Source organism: Gambusia affinis, linkage group LG11 (genome assembly GCF_019740435.1).
Source record: "Gambusia affinis linkage group LG11, SWU_Gaff_1.0, whole genome shotgun sequence".
Classification (NCBI taxonomy): Eukaryota; Metazoa; Chordata; class Actinopteri; order Cyprinodontiformes; family Poeciliidae; genus Gambusia; species Gambusia affinis.
The window spans coordinates 25818631-25839349 of NC_057878.1; the positions used below are offsets into that span (position 1 = coordinate 25818631).

At 41.2% G+C, this 20719-nt stretch overlaps 1 protein-coding gene across 1 annotated transcript in view; it reads left to right on the forward strand.

The window, feature by feature from the left end:
- The window catches only part of ttn.2 (titin, tandem duplicate 2), a 218530-nt gene that overhangs the window by 106911 nt on the left and 90900 nt on the right, over positions 1-20719 (forward strand). The window contains exons 107-135 of the mRNA XM_044131634.1: positions 89-228; positions 305-431; positions 1203-1469; positions 1589-1855; positions 2073-2336; positions 2897-3036; positions 3203-3329; positions 3556-3822; positions 5117-5383; positions 5511-5777; positions 6127-6266; positions 6425-6551; positions 7885-8027; positions 10150-10273; positions 11062-11328; positions 11728-11825; positions 11919-12087; positions 12826-13095; positions 14348-14614; positions 14696-14974; positions 15686-16094; positions 16958-17082; positions 17489-17755; positions 17938-18207; positions 18366-18665; positions 18893-19195; positions 19287-19474; positions 20135-20249; positions 20372-20659. Coding sequence (XP_043987569.1) covers positions 89-228; positions 305-431; positions 1203-1469; positions 1589-1855; positions 2073-2336; positions 2897-3036; positions 3203-3329; positions 3556-3822; positions 5117-5383; positions 5511-5777; positions 6127-6266; positions 6425-6551; positions 7885-8027; positions 10150-10273; positions 11062-11328; positions 11728-11825; positions 11919-12087; positions 12826-13095; positions 14348-14614; positions 14696-14974; positions 15686-16094; positions 16958-17082; positions 17489-17755; positions 17938-18207; positions 18366-18665; positions 18893-19195; positions 19287-19474; positions 20135-20249; positions 20372-20659 — 6282 coding nt within the window. The remainder of the gene's footprint in view (positions 1-88; positions 229-304; positions 432-1202; positions 1470-1588; positions 1856-2072; positions 2337-2896; positions 3037-3202; positions 3330-3555; positions 3823-5116; positions 5384-5510; positions 5778-6126; positions 6267-6424; positions 6552-7884; positions 8028-10149; positions 10274-11061; positions 11329-11727; positions 11826-11918; positions 12088-12825; positions 13096-14347; positions 14615-14695; positions 14975-15685; positions 16095-16957; positions 17083-17488; positions 17756-17937; positions 18208-18365; positions 18666-18892; positions 19196-19286; positions 19475-20134; positions 20250-20371; positions 20660-20719) is intronic.

The window sequence follows — 20719 nt, forward strand, 5'->3', positions numbered from 1 at the left end:
CTTCTTTCAACTGCTATCCCCGAAATAGTTTCTACAGGTTAGTATTGACGGCGTTACATATTTACAAGCAGTAAATACTTGTTTCCAGAGCGTGAAGCTGAGATCCTGAGGCCTTTGGCCAGTATAGAGGTGGTAGAGAAGGAAGATGCTGCATTTGAAACAGAAATATCTGAGGATGATATTCCAGGAGAATGGAAACTCAAAGGAGAGGTTTTGACCAGATCTCCGGTATGACTTTTTCTCTTAAGGTTGTACATAATATATGTTGACTATTCTTTTAATAGTAGTGCAATGTAATCATCAGACGTGTGACATCCAAATGGAGGGTACGGTTCGTAGGCTCACACTGAAAAACTGCCAGTTGGATCAGGCTGGGGAAGTGTCGTACCAGGCCCTGAACGCCATCACAACTGCAATGCTAAATGTCAAAGGTAAGAGGCGTTCCTGGTTCCCCACAAAACCCCAATGGACCTTGATTCTTGGAATTTAGCTGTGAAAATTAAGGTGTAAGGTCTGACAGGAATCAAATAAAGCCAATAGGCAAACCAGAGCAGACCTTAAATCTTTATTCAAAAGGCCGGATGAGTCAGGTAAGATGAGAAGGAACTCCAATGCTTGTTTTGTGGGGTGAATAGTTTATTCTGTCTTGTTGATTTGTCTGTCCTATCAATACCAAATATAAAGCTGTATGTAGATCTGTTCATTATTATGTCAATGTCTTTCAGTCGTGGGTTTTGTATGTATTCTTTCCAGCAGTGCCCTGTTTATAGTTTATATTTAGCGAATATAACAATATTTAGAAGATCTTCGAGTTGGAGTTTGCACAGCAGAAGCAAACTGAAGCTTTCTGGAAGAAAACAAAGATGTGCCATCATCAACAACATTTCATGCCAACTGAATAAGAGGTTGGATACTTGAATCCAATGACTAAGAAGTGCCCTGATGACACCGTTTATACTCAACATCTGCAGTCCTTGAAGACCACCAATTGATTTTTTTACACTTACCAAAGAGCTTGAAGAGGACTAGAGTCCATCTCACGAACACCAGAAGAAATCTCAAGCTTTCAACAGATTCAACCAGGATCTCTCAGAATGTAGATGACAGTGTAAACAGGGCTCTGGCTGTTGTCTGTTGTGTTTTTTTTTTGTTCTGTTGTGTTGTTGATGTGTTGTGCCCTGTGTCAACCCCACCCCAACCAGAAATCGAGATGGACTTTGTTGTCCCGCTGAAGGATGTTTCTGTACCAGAAAAGAAACAGGCTAAGTTTGAATGCACCATCACCAAGGATGTCGCCAAGGTCATGTGGTATAAAGGGGCTGACATCATCACCCCAGACCAAAAGTACGACATCATCGATGATGGAAAGAAACACATGCTGGTCATCAACTGCTGTGAGTTTGATGACGAGGATGAATATATGATTGAGGTTTTGGGCAAAACTTCCACAGCTAGACTCACCGTTGAGGGTAAGTAACAGCTTTCCATCACCGAGTGTCAAATTGGCATAGAGATTAGCCATTTTGACTTAATTCACTGAGCGGGTTCCCTCCTCTTGTATGAACATGTTTTATTAATATGATTGTAGGTATCAGGCTCAGATTTGTCTCACCACTAAAGGATCAAACCGTAAAGGAGGGCAGTACAGCTCGCTTTGAGCTGGAGCTCTCTCATGAGAACATCCCTGTCACCTGGTACAAGAATGACGTTAAAATCCATCCGAGCAGAACCGTCATCACTCACATGGACGGAAAGAAACACGTACTAGAAATTAAGGACGTGACTCTAGACGATATCTGTCAAATTAAGGCCGAGGCCAAAGGAATCCCTACCATGGCCAACTTGACAGTTATAGGTATCCACATTTACTCTACAATTCTTTGCAAAGTTTCTCCATGTTTATATCTGTTGAGGTCCCAAAAATGCCTCATTCTGTCTGTCTGTTGTAAGACATTGTTGGACTATGTTGTCTGTCTGTTCCTCCCATCCGTCTTTGTTGAGTTATCTTCTGCTGCATGCATTATTTGTCGTACATTCGGTTCGAGGAGTCATCATAAATCTCCCCATTCCAGAGGGAGATCCCTACTTCACGATTAAGCTGCAGGACTATACTGCAGTCGAGAAAGACGAAGTGGCTCTAGATTGTGAGCTCAGCAAAGATGTTGATGTCATGTGGTACCACAACGAGGCCGAGATCAAGGCCTCAAAGATGGTGGCCATCAAGGCTGTGGGCAAGCGGAGAACATTAATCATCAAGAAAGTTGGTGACAAAGATAAGGGACAGTATGTATGTGACTGTGGGACAGACAAAACGACAGCCGAACTTCACATCGAAGGTAATTGACTCACCTGTGTTGAGCCACCTTCATCTCCATGGATCCTCATCACCTTCACTTGCACCATCTTCTAACCCCACCTTATGTATTTTTCTATTTAAAGCCTCTTTTTTGTCATAATTTTTTGAGTTACTACTCTCTGTCATGTTTGTGCTCTCCAAGAGTAAAGCATCTAGCTTCACCAAGTGGTTCTGGCCTTTTGAAAACCTGGATATTGTCTCTTTTGAAGCAGAAGCACTCTTGTATTCTTTCTAGATTCTTTTACACTCTAACAAACCATCACTTCTTTATTAAAAAACTCTCTTATTGATCTTCATTGACTGTTGGACAGATCCATAGAAAACCAAGTGGGTGTGTTTGTTCAAACCTCTGTTTGGTTTTTTTTATGGTCAAAAGAGTTTGGCCTTAACCCCGAATCCCCTTTTACACTTCCGACAAATAACACCACTGTCTGTCTAATTCATGTACCGTCTCCATATCCGTGTCAGTTAATGTTGTCTTTGTGTTGAAATTTTGAATATCTCCAATGAGAGAAATTTGTCCCCTTTCTTGAACGCCAGCTCGGCACATTAAGGTGGTTCGGCCCATGTATGGTGCTGAGGTCTCAGAAGGAGAGACAGTTCGATTCGAAGTCGAACTCAGTGAGGACGACGTTCACGGCCAGTGGAAGCTAAACGGAGAAGTCCTCAGTCCGTCTGCTGTACGTTCCATTAAACTACATCTCTGATCTTCATGTGATTCTATTTTAGTTGACATGCTTAATTGAGGGATTGCTAGCTCCCCCATCAGTTTTCCCTCACCCTAATCACTCTTCATCGATTGCTCATGTTCTTGGTAAAATACTGATGTTTGTTGGCCGCTTTTAGGACATTGAGATTGTGGAAGATGGCGCCAAACACACTCTGGTTTTGTACAACTGCAAACTGCCCCAAACAGGGGAGCTTGTGTTCACCGCCGCCAACGCCAAATGTTCTGCTAACCTGAAAGTGAAGGGTGAGCTTCCTCTTCTAAAACTGTCAAAAAGTAAAAGCTGAAACTTGTCTTCCTGCTTTTTCGGCAACTATAAGATAACACAGATGTAATAGTGATTTACAGTTTGGGGTAAATTCTATTACACTGTATAAAGGACCAGCCATATTTCATTGTGGTATCTTCAGGCGAACTGGCCTGATCCAAACCCTCTTCCCTCAGTTTTAACTCTTTCCTTCTGAACCAACAGAACTTCCCATGTCTTTCATTACACCACTGGCTGATGTGCATGTGTACGAGAAAGATGAAGCTAAGTTTGAGTTGGAAATTTCACGAGAACCCAAAAGCTTCCGTTGGCTCAAAGGAACTCAGGAATTGTCAAATGACGATAAGTTTGAAATCCAAGTAGACGGAAAACGACACACTCTAGTTGTAAAATCTGCCAGATATGAAGATGAAGCCAAATACATGTTTGAGGCTGAGGATAAGAGGACGTCTGGAAAACTGATTATTAAAGGTAAAATGAGTTGGTGCCTCTGTATCTTATCACACAGGAATAGTTTTATTTGGACACCTGTCACTGAAGAATGTGAATGTTTGCTAAAAGCCTTTAAATTATAAAAATTATCAGGAAAAATCAACAGCTGAAAACTTTGTTGTATTGAGGAAAAACTCCAACAGAGAATATTTCAAATAGCAAATCCAGGAAAACTGAAAAAAAAAATGTTCCCTTCTTTCAGTAATTCAATTCACAAACTAATGTATATATTAAGTACAGTAGATTTGTTATAAACAGACACAGTTCAAGTGTTTATTGTCATTAAGTTTGATGGCAGGTTACATCTAATGATCCAAAAGAAGAATTTATTTCTAAGAACAATAAAAATATATTTTATAGAGGAATATTCTGATGGCCTATAAAATCATAGGGAATACTGTCATTTTTTAGAGGTACATAGTAGATAGTCACCGGATCCCCTCCATAATAAGGACTAAACCAAAAATGTCCTTCCTGAAGAAGTTTGCTGCTCACAGATTGTGATATTCAAGCATTTTATTGGAAAATTTAGTAAAAGGAAGATGTTATGTCAAGCAACAGGGGCTAATGTGGCCTCAGAGGGACGGTGAAGGAATCCCAGCTCATGAGTTTAGTGGAGATGGACTGCACCTGGAGTCAGAGCTAAAGTACCACCACACAAAGATGTGTCCAGGACATAGTCTTCAACTATTAATTAATTAACTATTAATACTATTGTATTAAGGCACCCCAGAACCAGAGGTAACTTCAGGAGATTATTAAAATCAAAGTGCCAGAGTCTGGAAGAAGAGTGGAAAGCCACAAAATCTAAGAGTGTTTTCACACCTGATAATCCAGTAGACTCATTGCAATTGGGAACCAAAATTGCAACATTTGTTATATTTTCAACTGCTACAGTTTGTTTCTACACTGTCAAGCCATTAAAACTAATTAACAAACCGGTTCCCCTCCTCGCCTGCACCAAGAACTGCAGAAGAAAATGACATGAAAACCTCTGAAGAAGACACTGAGTGCAACTTTTCCACTCTTCATAAAATGTAAACAAAAGAAGAGTAGCGTCAGTTTTACTGTCTTTGACTAACACTAGACAACAGTGTTTGTTTTGGTTGCATTTACCCAGAATGCCCTGCACCATATAGAGAAACAATGAACTATACAGCCGTGGTTACATTTGTTAAAGGCTTTTTGCAAACATCCACGCAACCCCACAATCACAATCCTCCCAACTGGAACAACATTGTATTTACTTCCGTTTAAATGTAATTTTTAACAGGTATTCGCCTTGAGTTTATCAAGCCAATTAAAGACGTAACCGTAAAGGAACGAGAAACCGCAGAGTTCAGCGTTGAACTGTCTCATGACAAGATTCCAGTAGTTTGGTACAGAAATGAAGTGCGCCTGCACCCCAGCAAGCTGGTGCACATGTCGGAGGAAGGAAGATCGCATACACTGGCCTTCAAGGAGGTTACAATCGATGATACCTCTATGATTAAGGTGGAGGCAATGGGAAAGACGTCAGAGGCAATGCTAACTGTTCTTGGTTAGTATCAGTCTTCCTTCAGCAGGATGTGAATTCTAGCTGTTGATCAGCTGTAAACAAGATTAGTAACTCATCTCTGTGGTTTTAGTTTTGTTTTGAATTGCTTGTTACGGGTGTCTGCTTGCAGAGGGCGACCTCTACTTTACAGTGAAACTTCAGAACTACACCGCAGTTGAGAAGGACGAGACAATCTTGTCCTGCGAGCTGAGCAAGGCCGCCGCCGAGGTCAAGTGGTTCAAAGATGGTAACGAAATCTTTGCGTCCAGGAACGTTATCTTCCAATCCGACGGCAGGAAGCGCATGTTGGTCATTAAGAAATCGGCGAAGAAAGACAGGGGAGCTTACACCTGCGACTGTGGCACTGACAAAACCACAGCAGAGCTGAACATCGAAGGTAATGAATGCCTGCCGCCCTCCAGACCCCAACATTACCGAGTCATTACAGAGTCAACGTCACTGAAACCTCACCTGTACCTGGACTGATGCTCACCTCGGTCTCCATTCTTCATCTTCATCTTCATCCAACCATAACCTTTAGGATTCACAACATTCTTCACAATAATTCACTTTTATCTCCCTGTTTTTGTTTCTGTCTCTCTTTTTGCACCATCTGTAAGGTGCAACACCCCAACCTATTGCATGCCTTCATGTCTCTGTCCCCATCATCTCCATGCCATCCGTTTTCTCACGCGGACTGAGCCTCGCTCTGGTTTTGCTCTGAACGCGTCTCTGAACTTCCACAGAGCGCAACATTAAGATTGTCCGCCCGCTGTACAGCGTAGAGGTCACGGAGACCGAGACGGCCTCGTTTGAAACACAGATTTCTGAAGACGACCTCCATGCCACCTGGAAACTGAAGGGAGAGACGCTCCACCCATCTGCTGTAAGACAACACTGACCAATCCTCTAACGGGAAATAAATCCGCGTTTCCCCAACAAGAGTTGATGTTTTATTTTGATGAAACCTCATCTTTCAGTTTTGTTGTGCACGGTCAGCACTCCCATTTGAATGAACGCTGACCTGTGGGTGTTTGTTGTCAGGATGTGGAGATAAAGGAGGAAGGAGCACGACACATTTTGACACTCTTCTGCTGCAGAATGGATATGGCTGGAAGCGTTCACTTCTCTGCAGCAAATGCAAAGTCTTCAGCACATCTCAGAGTCAAAGGTGACAAAAAAATCACAAACGCCTGGTTAAAAACGGGCGTCGCTTTTCTTGATTGACGGTTCTGGGAAGCAGCTTCTTCTTATTCTGGGTTGCCTTATATTCGTATTATCTCTTATGTCTTTATGTTGTTTGTTGAGTTGCCGGATTTTATCGCTGTAATTTTGTCCCAGTCGAATCAACCTGGGTGAAGACTCCTCAAATCACATACCTCCAGGTGAAATAAAACCAACATTTAGTTGCTTCTTTTGATGTTGATATTTGGTAGATATCAATATTTATGTTACCTCACAGGTGTAATATTTCCCCAGGTATGGTGTGCAGCTTGTAGAGGTACAACCGATAAAGTTAAGAGGTTGGCAATGAACATCCGCAACAAAACAAACCAAGAAAAGTTAGAGATGAATACCTGAAGATCTGAATTCATATGTGCATTTCCATTACAAATGTCAATATTGTTCCTGTTTGAGACAAACAGGAAATATCTTGGCTTCACTCTGAGCCACGCAAAATTTAAGTCAGAGGAATCTGAGTGTTTTTTAAACCTGTTGTTTTCATATCGTCCAGATGGTTCTGACTTTATTCAACACAAAACTCTCCACATAAACCGATGATGTGAGATATATCTTATACTTCAACTGATAGGTGATGTTTTTTACAGATGACTAGAGTGACTATAAACACATCCGCTGACTGTCAACAACACCGTCGACTTCTCTTTAACTGGCTGTCAGTGGCTTTAATTCAGGCATGCGAAGAAGTCTGTCGTAAATACTACAAAGTGCTTGTTTATCCAAACGAACATCCTGAAGCTCCACTTGGCCTGTGTTACCTAAACTTCCTGAACCAAATTACTTAAACCATAGTTCTTCAATAAAGTGTTGGGTAACTCCTGCCAGGAGCATCACATTCTCCTTTTCCAAGGAAAATGCAGGCAGGTGATTGACAGGAACAGATAGACTTCCCCTCATGGTTTTGGCAGACCACGGTGGGCTGTTAACCAATCGGGCCCCTCAGTTATTTTAGAACCTGGATGCCTTATCAAGCTCAGGGCCTCAGCGGTTGGCAGGGGGGGAGTTCATGACCCTGCGTCTTACTGGTTTCCTCAGACGCTGCTACTCTGACGCCAGGTCGTATGCTAATGAGCCTGGCCTCAGTGCCAAGTTGCAGGGCGGCTGGCTTCAGTCGTTCTCCGCGCGCCCAGCACCCTGCCGTTACCTCAAACACACCATGAGGATTGGCCACTGAGGATCTGCTGTGTCTCTGTGGGGATTTCTTGGAGTCTATTGACCGGTTTGAGGGGAGGGACTAACCATGTCTTCTCCCCAACCCAAAGGCCGGGTGATCTCCCTTGTGAGGCCCCTGAAGAACATCACAGTGACTGCCGGAGAGACCGCCACCTTCCAGTGCGAGCTGTCCTACGAAGACATCCCTGTTGATTGGTACCTGGGGGACACGAAGCTGGAGTCAAGCGACAGAGTGAGTCCCGTCACACCTGACACACCTGTTTATCCACTACCTGCCCAGCCCAGGTGCTGGCTCTGGGCTGGGCCAGAGATAATAAAAATTCTTATTATCTCAGAATTTCCTTCTGCTTCCTGTGCTGTGACTGCCTGTTCATATAAGGTCCTGCAGGTGGAGGTTCAGGATTCCAGCTGAGCATTCGATCCTGGTTTTGAGATAACGCAAGCAGGGGATGTTTTCTGCCCCGCAAGCGCTTCTGTGGGTTTATTTTTAACAGCCGCAGCTAAGGGCAGGTGGGAACTGCAGATATTTGCTAGCTTCAGGTTTATATCTCTGGGCAAATCTCTCATTGGTTCTGCTGCGTTCCCGGAAAGAATTTCCTGTCATAGAGATGTATTAATTTGATAATGTAGGGCAACTTGAGAAGGGAAACCCAATCCCTCTGTGTGTTGTGCAACATGTGGAAGAGGAGTGGGGACACTAGGGAAAGGAACCTGGGAAAAGTCTGAATTCTGAGTTTAAAGTTGGAATTTATTGAAAAAGTCTAAATTCTGCCAAAATAAAAAAGAAGGTAAAAATTATGAGGAAGAAAGTTTAGAGTTGTGAGGGGAAATAAAATTCAGAACTCTAAGATTTAAATCTTAATTTTGAGAAAGATGAGAATCCTGAGATTAAAGTCAGATTTTTTTTTTCAGTGGCCCTGATCCTCTTTCGTAGCAACAGCATATATTTGGGTTGAGCTTGACCAGTATTCCTCTTATATTCCATGTAAATTAGGATTTAAAATGACTCTTCAAGGTGTACGAAAAGCTATAGCCTCCATTAAACGATCAAGTTAGCTTCTCTGTCCTGATCTTCCCCCAAACTGCTGCTTTAAACTCATATTTCAAATATTCTCTCTCATCTACGACTTGTATATTCCCCCTCTGTGAGTTGTACAGCTTTGTGCTCTGACAGGACCTGCATCACATACAAGCAGGAGTTGTGTGGTAAAATCAACCATCAGGGGTTAAAGGTCCTGCAGTTTAAATTTGGGGAAGGAAAGCAGCTGTGCTTTTCAGTTTTAGCTGTTGAACTGTGCTGTCAGGCCGTGTATGAGCAGCTCATAGAGATAATGTTCAGGCCAGAGTAAATGATCAATTTAATGAAGTAGGAGGTTCTGATATCATGTAGCCAGCAAAATCTGTGAAAAGATGTAGGAAAGAAAGACGTTAAAGTGTAGGAGAACCTGTCTAGCCAAACAACGCCCAGGACAAATCTTGCTATCGTGCATTTCCATTACAAAGGTTCACAAAACCATGTCGAGATTAATCTGTCAATAAAACACAATTTTGCATTTGCGGTCTTTCTTTTAAATAAGAACCACAATCACATGTGAATAAGTTTGTTCACGCAATAAGTCATTAAAAAATATGAGGTCCCTCATCCTCCTATCACTTCCTGTTGTTTTCTTCGTCTTTTCCATCAGTAGTAACATCCGGTTGTTGATCACATGACTCGTGATGAGAAGAAAAATGTTTTCGTTGCAGTTTTGTGTGAATACAGCCCACACTCCTTACCAGTTGGTGGCGGTAATGCTTCCTTTTGTTTGTCAACCAGCGATTAAACAAAAAGAAGTTTTGTGCAAAATACACAAATTTTGATGTAGCAATAAAACCACCTCAACCTACCACAGATTTTTTAAATAGAAAAATGTGAATTTATTCTGAAATTGGTTTGTTTCCATTAAGCAAATTTATTTTCTTAATTCCAATATGAGCAATTGTATGATTAACGGAAACGCAGCTAGTGTGGCAGGCCTGTTCTGCAGCTCAACAACGGTTTAGTAGTTTAATTTATAACCTTGTTAGCTAGAATTGATGTAGTTCAACCTGCAGAAATATTAAGTAAAGACAATACCTAGACAGGCGATGATATTCAACATCAGACGATCTTTCCTGATGTTCCCAACAATTCAGATTATCATCATGGCAAGTTTCCTTCTCTAGCTAACCTGACAGGCACAGCTCAGGGCCTCAATAACCCATAAGGTCCTTAAGCAACAATAAAAAAATAAGCTAAGAAATTGGCTTGTAGAGAGATACAAATACCTCTTGCAAAGTAAACCTTGTGGTAACCGACTTTGTTGAACCTTCAGGTTGTATTCAAGGATGAAGGGAAAACCTACAGCGTCACGGTGAGAGACGTCCAACTGAGTGAAGCTGGACGAGTCAAACTCACCGCCAAAGACTTTGAGACAGAGGCCACCCTGTTTGTCAAAGGTAAGGCTCCAACTCAATGAGTCTACTGTAGACACCTGGTTTAAAGAACAGATTTACTCACTTGAAACGTTAGAATACACGCTGTAAAGGCAAACCTGTTTATTGTATCTATCTGTGAGGTTATATGCTTTTATTTTTGTGATTTTCTTGTTGAGGTAACTATGGTAACAGAATAGAAAGGTTAATATCAAGTAGCTTGAATTCCAATTACATGTTTTCAAGGTTTGGAAAGTCCTTAAAAGTGCACAGTTTTGTAATAAAGTGTAATTATTTCTTCTTGCTAAATGCCAGAAAACTTTTCTTAAAGATTTCTTTCTAACTTCCTTTTTGTATTGTGTTTAAGCATTTAATTTGAGCATGAAGGCCATTTACCTGAACGTGATTTGTTTACATTTAGAAAGCGTTGTTCACAGATAAAATATATATATATTTATGTTCACCTAATAAAAAGACACACACACTTTTTTATCACTCTCTCAATTTAAATTTTTCGTGTTTTAGGTCAGTCAGGATTATTAAAATTATTTATATTTTCTAAAAACCAGAAAACTTTTGTGGGATGTCGAATACTGTCACAACATTACTGATAACAGTAATAATAGTGAATTGAAACTTTATTTTATTAATTTGTATTGAGTTGCTGGAATTTTTTTTTTTTAAACTTACCGTTAAAAAGCTTGAAAAATTCTTACATTTTATTGTGGGAAAAATGCACAAGCCCTGCATGTAAAATGCCTGAAGTAGGTAAATAGAAACTGAACCGTTGCTCTTTGTGTTTGTGCATCCAGAGCCGCCTGTAGAGTTCACCAGACCTCTGCAGGACCAAACGGTGGAGGAGAAAACCACCGCCACACTCGAGTGTGAAGTTTCCAGAGCAAACGGAGAGGTCCAATGGCTCAGGGACGACCAGGAGATCCGCAAGACAAAGAAGTACGAAATCCTGGCCGAGGGCTGCAAGAGAACGCTGGTCATCCATGAGTGCACCCTGGACGACTCGAAGACCTACACCTGCGACGCCAAAGACTTCAAAACGTCCTGCTTCCTCACGGTCGAAAGTGAGTAAAGCTGAAAGGGAAAAATTATTGGTAGACATGAAAAAGATCATTTTTAACACAATAAGAGAAGCTTCAACTCCTTGGACAACTAATGCAATGATGAAATTATTATTTTAGTTATTGATTATTCTGACAATCAGATAAAAAAATGGCACATTATACAGATTTCTCATGGAAGCTTTTTATAAAATATTAGAAATACATTAAAATATGCACAAACTAAATTTCCTTTTTATATAAGAAAATAAACATTTTATTGCCTACATTAGTTATGAAAGGCATCTTCACTAATTAAAACAAATAAGTGGAGTTACGAAACCTTAGGGGTGAATTCACACCAGCCCAGTTTGAGCTCCACTTCGTTAAAGTAACTGTGTGAATCTCGTTTTGTGTGGACAGCTGCCCGTGTCGAGTTCTCCAAGCCTCTCCATGATGTTGAGGTTCGGGAGAAGGAAACTGCCAGGTTTGAGTGTGAAGTCTCCAGAGAGGATGCTAAAGTAAGAAAAGCACTTTTATTTTTATTTGTTCATGAGAATCTAAACTCAGTCCTCCTGTCTGAATTAATCATCTTCTTCCTGCTTTCTCTGCAGATCACCTGGTTGAAGGATGGAACTGAAATCAGAAAAGGAAAGAAGTATGAAATTATTGCACAAGGTCGCCAACACATCCTTCTCATCCACAAGGCCGCATTCGATGACGAAGCTGAATACGAATGTGATGCACAGACCTCCAAATCCTCCGGCTTGCTCACCGTCGTAGGTAAGAAAAGAAAAACAAAGATCAGATTTTCTCCAGTTGGAAAAAAAAACAGGGGATCACATAAAGTGGACCGACACCAGAGTAAACTTTCTCCTTCTCTTTCCCCCTTCCTGTCAGCCTACTTTACTTTTTACATGTATAAAGGGACACTAAAGCCCACAAAAAGACCCCCTGGAGGGGTAAAAAAAAAATTTATTATACACAATTTTTCAAGAAAAGTTTTCAATTTTCTTGACATTTTTCTCAGAAAATTTCCAAAAGTCTAAAACAGTCTATCAAGGTATCATGATATATTGATTTAGTAGAGATATCTATATAATAATAATAATAATAATAATAATAATATTAATAAAAATTATTATTATTATTATTATTACAAATTGCCTGTTTTATGTTTAAAGATGTATCTATTTTAAACTGCAAATTAATAAAGTAAGCAAAAAAAAATAATTAAAATCTATGCAGCTCAGTAGCATTGAGCTTCTCTTACTTTTTATTTCCTGTTTTAAAAATTTGTGTGTTTTCAAGAAATGCTAAATTTGTGATGTTAATATAAATCATTTGGCTCCAGTAGATGTTACTAGGTTTTTTTAAAGTTGGGTTTCATTCTTAAGCTACTGTATAATTAAAATTTGTAGACTGAAAGATTTTCTTAATTTTAACAAACCACAAATCAAAACATTCCCGGTTCATTGATAACTGAACGTTTCTCTGCTGAATCTCTTCCTGTCGCTCCAGAGGAGGAAACTACTTTCACTAAAAACCTGCCAAACGTCGAGGGAACAGAGACGGACAGCGTGAGGCTGATCTGTGAGGTCTCCAAGCCCAACGCTGACGTCACCTGGTACAAAGGCGACAAGGAGCTGCCAGACGGCGGCCGCTATGAACACATCGTCGATGGCAAGAAGAGGATTCTCCTCATCAAAGATCTGAAGACAGAGGACGCCGGAGAATACAGCTGCAGGCTGAGCACCGGCACCAAAACCTCCGGAAACCTCAAGATCAACGGTAAAAACTTCTAAAAAGTCAAATATAGTTTGATTTAGGACATTTCAGCAACAAGGCATTAAAATATAAACACAGTAACCAATTAGCAAACAGCAATAAACATTAGATTTTGTCAAATGCCATAATCGTAATCGTCAAGCAAATATACATCAAATTATTGATAAATGTTTCAGTTATTATTAATCAAGAGGAACTCCAAACAGCAGGGTTTTTAGTTTAGCTTTAAAGGAACTCAATGTTTTGGCTGTTTTACAGTTTTCTAGAAGTTTGTTCCAGACACGTGGTGCATAGAAGCTGAATACTGTTTCTCCATGTTTGGTTCTGGTTCTGGGGATGCAGAGCAGACCAGAACCAGAAGACCTGAGAGGTTCTGGAAGGTTGATACAACAGCAGCAGTTCTTTAATGTATTGTGGTGCTAAACCATTCAGTGATTTATAAACTAACAACAGTATTTTAAAGTCTGTTCTCTGAGCTACAGGGAGCCAGTGGAGGGACTTTAAAACTGTGGTGATGTGCTCTATCTTCCTGGTTTTAGTCAGAACGCCACTAGCAGCGTTTTGGATCAGCTGCAGCTGGAATATTGATTTTTTTTAGGCAAACCTGTGAAGATGCTGTTGCAGTAATCAATATGACTGAAGATAAACACATGGACGAGTTTCTCTCGAGATCTCGCTGGGACATTAGCCCTTTAATCCTGGAAATGTTCTTCAGGTGACAGAAGGCCGTCTTTGTAACTGTCTTTATGTGGCTCTGAAAGTTATTATCAGAGTCCATCACTACACCCAGATTTTGGGCCTGATTTCTACTTTCTAATTGTGATAACTGAAGCTGTGCACTGACTCTAAATCATTTCTCTTTAGATCAAAAGTTAAAAACTCGAGTTTTGTTTCTGTTCAGCTGGAGAAAGTTGTAGCACATCCACACATTTATCTGTTTAGTGCTTGGATGAGTTCATAGTCTTCTGGTGGCATCATAATGTAGGGCTGTGTATCATTTCTTGTTATAACTTGAGCTGGTGGGAGCATGTAGATATTGAATAGGAGGGGCCCCATGATAGAGCCCTGGGGAATCCCACATGAGAAGTTACTTATGCACAAGAACACAAAGAAATCTTTGTTCTTTTGGTGAAGTGATTTCTGATGTTTTTGCTCCAAAGCTTATTTACAAAAACAAACATAAACAGCAGTAAATGAGCAAGAAACTTCACAAAATGTCATATAATAAAATCAATCTGGTGTTTCTGTCCTGCAGAACTGGCTGCTGAATTCCTGTCCAGACCTCAGAACCAGGAGGTGGTGGAGGGTCATAGGGCAGAGTTCACCTGCACCGTCTCCAAGGAAACCTTCAATGTCAAATGGATGAAGGACGGCAACGAGCTGGAGTCAGGAGACAAGTACGAGTTGGTGAGTGACGGCAAGAAGCGCAGTCTGATCATAAAGGCGTCTGAGCTCAAAGACGAGGGCGGATACGTTGTGGTGATCGGAGAGACGAGAGCCAGCGCCGATCTGACTGTGAACGGTAAGTAAGCTCCGCCCACTGACCCAACGAGCCACTGCAAGAACCTCGGTCCATGTCGTCAATGTTCGCTCTTCCCTGCAGCGACACTGAAGGTCATCACCCCTCTGAGAGACACGGAGGTCAAAGAAGGCCAGGAGGTCGTCCTGAACTGCGAGGTGAACATCGACGGAGCCAAGGCCAAGTGGCTGAAGAACGACGAGACTCTGTTCGAGAGCGGCAAGTACGTGATGGTTCAGAGAGACAACGTCTTCTCGCTGAGGATCAAAGACGCTCGGAAGGGAGACGAAGCCGACTACAGCATCACACTGACCAATCAGAGAGGAGAACAGGCCAAGAGCTCCGGCAAACTCTCCGTCAGAGGTTGGTGCTTTACCTCCACGACACGAGTTTGATTAGTAATATTACAACTTTATTCTCATCTCATCTTGTAAACAACTTAGTTCTCATAATATGACTTTATTCTTATATTATTTTGACTTTATTCTATTCTATACTAGTAATTTATTCTTTATTCTCATAGTACTGACTATATTTTCAAAATATTATAACTTTTTCCTCATCTTATTACAATGTTATTCTTGTATTATTTCAACTTTATTCTTGTAATTTTACAATTTTATTATGTTAATATTGTGACTTTATTCTCGTAATATTTTGACTTTATAGTTTTAAGACTTTAGTCTTGAATTTTTTTGACTATTTTCATAATTAAACAACTTTATTCTCATATAAATGTTACTCTATTCTCAATTTAGTACAGCTTTTTTCTCGTATTACTTTGAGTTTATTCTCGTAATATTATGACTTTATTCTTTGATCTTTATTTTTTACTTAGCTTGGCTTTAATACACTGTCTTATTAACATATTGAACAATGTCCACTAGGTGTCAGTGAAGCTCTGTTATACAACTTTTGATTCAATTGTTTGATTAAAACCAAACAAAACAGGACAACTGATAATCGAGACTAGAAAAAAATACTCTAAATTCTCAGAATTGCATTTATTGGACTGATTTATTATGAGATTGATGTCAAACTGGGATCAGTAACTGTAAACCGTGTGTTTTCCAGAGGAGAGTCTGAGGATCATGGTTCCTCCGGAGGACATCGACACTCAGGAGAAGAAGACAATCAGCTTCTCCTGCAAGACCAACAGACCCAACGCCACGGTGAAGTGGATGAAGGCCGGCCAGGAGATCACCTTCAGCAAACGCATCGTCTACAGGGTCGACAAAGAAAAGCACACGCTCACCATCAAGGACTGCACGCTGGCCGACGAGGGCGAGTACACGGTGGTCGCCGGGGACGACAAGGCCACGGCGGAGCTGATCATCAGCGAGGCGCCGACTGACTTCAGCGCGCAGCTCAAAGACCAGACCATCACTGAGTTCGATGATGCAGAGTTCACGTGCGAGCTGACCAAGGAGAAGGCCGAGGTCAAGTGGTACAGGAACGGACGGGAGATCAGAGAAGGACCGAGGTACGCCAGCTTAGCTCAAGATTGATTTATTGGAAATCAAAGTCAGCCAGACAATTCACTGCAATAACAGTGGAATATTACATTATTAAAGGGATGTTTGGTAAACTGTAATACATGAAGATGTTTTCTACCTGTTCCTGATGCACAGAACTCTCACTCCACATTTTATGGAAATGCTAAAGCTAACATCAATAAGATGACAACAGGCCTTGGCGATATGGTCTAGAATCAATGCGATGATATAATGAGCACTTTACCTCGATAACAATGGATGACAATTTAACTTAATTCCACCCTGGAAAATGGAAATTTCCAGATTTGAAAAGTCCAAAGTTTGCTAAAAAAAATGTTCTCAGAAATGTTCTAGAAAAGAAATCAGAAAATTTCAAAAAGTGAAAACTTTTTGACTTTTCAAACTGAAATTTCCAAGTTTTTTCAAGAAAATTTCTGAGATTAATTCAAATTTTTTTGTTTTTTCTAACAAATTTCTTACTACTTATTTTTTGGCTGAAGTTTACTCCTTTTTTTCTATCTACAATATGCTGTCAGCAGTTAAAAATTAAAAATTTAAAAATAACTTTTTTTATTTAATACACTGAAAATACCAACATGGGCAAAATGATGTCAGTCATCAGTATAAATTTTAGTGTCTCCAATAATGGTGGAAAATGTTGCATAAATCCATCTGATATTATTGCAATATTCAGCTATAATATCTCGATTGCACATCTTCCTAGTGCAACGTGGCATTTAATTTGGATGATAAAACATTTTCTGTAGAGCAATCAGGTGTTTTCTTGTTGAATTTCAATGTTTTAGGGAGTGAGAAGGATTCCTGTAGATAATCCTTACTGCTTTTTCAGATACACATTTGTGAAAGACGGAAGGTTCTGCACGCTGCGGATCAAAGAGTGCAGGCCGGATGACGAGTGTGAATACGCCTGCGGAGTCGACGATAAGAGATCCAGAGCCAGGCTCTTTGTTGAAGGTTTGTTTTCTCAGAAAGACCTCAGAGGAACCTGCACTGCAAAAACACAAAATCTTACTATTACTAAGACATTTTCTGGTGCAAATGTCTTAGTACACTTCAAATAAAACAAAACTTACTAGTATATTTTCATGAAGATAAAGAAGCTTGTTTTAAGTCAATACTTCCTTAATATTGATTAAAAAATACTAGTTTCACTGACAGGTTATTGTACTTGTAACAAAATATATTACCATGTTATAAGTGAAATAATCTACATGTGACACAAATACAAGCTCCCATGTCTGGCTGAAAGCGTACTTGTAAGCTAGTTTTGTTTTATTTTCAGTTTACTTAGACGTTTGCACTAGAAACTAGACAAAAACTACTTGGTAATAATCTTTATGGCTGTTTGTGTTACCCGCAGAGATTCCAGTGGAGATCATCAGACCTCCACAGGACGTGTTTGAGCCTCCGGGCTCGGACGTCGTGTTCGAGGTGGAGCTCAACAAGGACCGGGTGGAGGTGAAATGGCTGCGCAACAACATGACCGTCGTCCAGGGAGACAAGTTCCAGATGATGAGCGAGGGGAAGCTGCACCGGCTGCAGGTCTGCGAGATCCGACCCAGAGACCAGGGACTGTACAGAGTCATCGTCAAGGACAAGGACGCCAGGGCCAAGCTGGAGCTGGCAGGTGAGCATCCGGATCACTGGAGAAAGATTAATGAGCAACCCTTACGTCTGCTAAATTTTAAATATTTCTTCATTTGTAAGTCTTTCCACAGTGTGCAGGAGCAGGTCTTGCAGCATTTGTTAGTAGCTTAGTTGAAAAGAGAAAAAGATGTTCCGTTTTTGAACCTTTTGTTCTCTTCCCAGCTGTTCCTCAGATAAAGACCTCCGATCAGAGCTACGTCACAGACGCAGGAAAGCCCATCGTCTTGGCCGTCCCGTACAGCGCCTACCCTCAGGCCGAGGCTGACTGGCTGTACGACAACCAGAGTCTGCCCAAAGATAACATCTACACCTCCGCCGAGCGCACCGAGTACCGGCTGAAGGACCCGAAGAAGTCGGACCAAGGCCGCTACAAGATCGTCATCAAGAACAAACACGGACAGGGAGAAGCTTTCATCAACCTGGATGTCATCGGTGAGCTTTCTGTGGAGAAAAATATGTTGACTAAAGTCAACTGGAGATGGTTACATGTTAGAGTGGCAGTTCCAATTCATAATTTTCCAAAAATATGGTTAGCACAAGTTGTTTGAAATATTTGAAACATCTTCAAATGTTGCAAATCTTCATTCCAGATGTTCCCGGACCCGTGAAGAACCTTCAGGTGGTCGACACCGCGGACGGCGAGGTCAGCCTGGCGTGGGAGGAGCCTGAGAACGACGGCGGCAGCAAAGTGATCAGTTATGTGGTTGAGAGACGCGATGTGAAGCGTAAGACCTGGACTCTGGCCACCGATCACTCAGAGAGCCCCGAGTACACAGTGACGGGGCTGCAGAAGGACTCCTTCTACTTCTTCAGAGTCAGCGCCCGAAACAGGGTCGGCAACGGACCCTTCGTTGAGACGGACGAAGCTGTGCAAGCAAAGAACAAGTTTGGTAGGGTTAACTTTGAACATACTCTTCTGCTCCTATTGATGATAAATACAATTAACAATTTAAATTGGGCATTAAAAGACACCTATTACACATTTTACATGTTTTTATACTTCTATTTGGATTTCTACTGCTTTTAAAATCAACATAGCTGTTTCTGTTTTTGGCAATAACTTTGTGTTTTTGGTAGCTGGTATATGAAACATTCCATATCCTTTTCTTGGTTTCAGACGTTCCTGAAGCTCCTCTGAATGTTGACGTTGGAAACGTCACCAAGTTTGGCTGCACTGTCTCCTGGGACCCTCCAGTGTCGGACGGAGGCTCTCCCATCACCTCCTACATCGTGGAGCTGCGCGACAGGACGTCGGTGAAGTGGTCGCCTGTCCAGGTGACGAAAGCCGGCGAGCTCAGCGCCATCATCAATGACGTCATCGAGAACAAGGAGTACATCTTCAGAGTCAAAGCTGAGAACAAAGCTGGCGAGGGCAAACCCAGCGCCGCTTCACGACCTGTGAAGATCATGGATCCAATTGGTGAGGACTGGACAGTAAATTATCTTTACTACAAAATTAGCCTTCCAGTCTCAGTCTGAAGTTCCTAATCTGTTTTTTTTCCTCTCTGCAGAACGTCCCAGTCCACCTCAGAACCTGACCTGGCAGGACCAGAACAAGAGCTCAGTGCAGCTCACCTGGGAGACGCCTCTGAAAAACGGCGGCAGCATCATCACAGGCTACATCATCGAACGCTGCGAGGAGGGAACCGACAAGTGGCTCCGCTGCAACGCACGCCTCTGCCCAGACCTCTTCTACAAGGTGCAGGATGACGGCCTTACAAACACCCAGATGACCCGTTTTCTGTCTGTAACATGATGTTCTAACTATGAGTCAGTGAGTCAGATTGTTGTCAACTAGTTTTCAGTTGACCGGATCTAATTGGTGATTGGTAGGTCAAATAATTACTTGTCCGATTTCTTGAATTAATCAAAAGTAACATCTTCCTCCATTTATAGCCTTTTTTAAAGTTTTTAATTTGCATCTTGGTAGGGAGATACCAAACACCTTACTGCATCAAATTCATATTTTGTATTATGTATCACATTCTTTATAAGTTTCGACATCAGAAATGTTTGACCTTTCAAACTAAAAAAATTTCCAGAAGTTGTACATTTTTACCTTTTCAAATTCAAATTAGAATTTTTGCATTTTTTATGCAAATTTTTCACTTTTTAAAGAAAATTTCTGAGATTAATCCCAAAATTTTAGGATTAAAATGTACTTTTTTTCTCTGTCTACAATGTTCCTGATACGCCATCGTATGGCAGCTCATACAACTCGAAAGCAGTTAAAGTTGCCTTACTTCTACAACTTCTGAATTACTTAAGACAGCATGCTGCTTGAAATCTATAATCATCTTACTGAGGATCACAGATTTGTGTTCAACTTCGCTTTCTAACATCTTTGCATGTTTTTCAGGTGTCGGGCCTGAAATATGGAACCAAGTACAACTACAGAGTGTTTGCTGAAAATGCTGCAGGAGTTTCTGATCCGTCAAACGTCATCGGACCCCTGCTGGCAGACGACCCACATTGTGAGAGACGTGACATTTGTCGAATTGACAGTGACTCCAAAAAATGAAAAATTAGTTTTTCACCAATGTAAGAGAAAATGAGGTGTTAAAATAAGGCCTTTGTTCTCATCATGCCTCTCCAGTTGCTCCATCTTTTGACCTGAGTGCTTTCAAAGACGGCCTGGAAGTGATCGTCCCTCAGCCTCTCACCATCAGAGTTCCCATCACTGGATACCCAACCCCCGTCGCCAAGTGGACCTTCGGAGAGAAGGAGGTCACGACCGCAGACGAACGCGTCTCCTTGATGACCAAGTCCACTTTCACAGAACTTCTGATCACGCCGAGCGTCCGGCCAGACAAAGGCATCTACACCCTCCACCTGGAGAATGACGTCACGTCTGTGTCTGGAGACATCGAAGTCAACGTCATCGGTACGGAAAAATACTGCAAATCTGGAGGGAAAATGGATTTTGATCATTGTTTTTAACTCA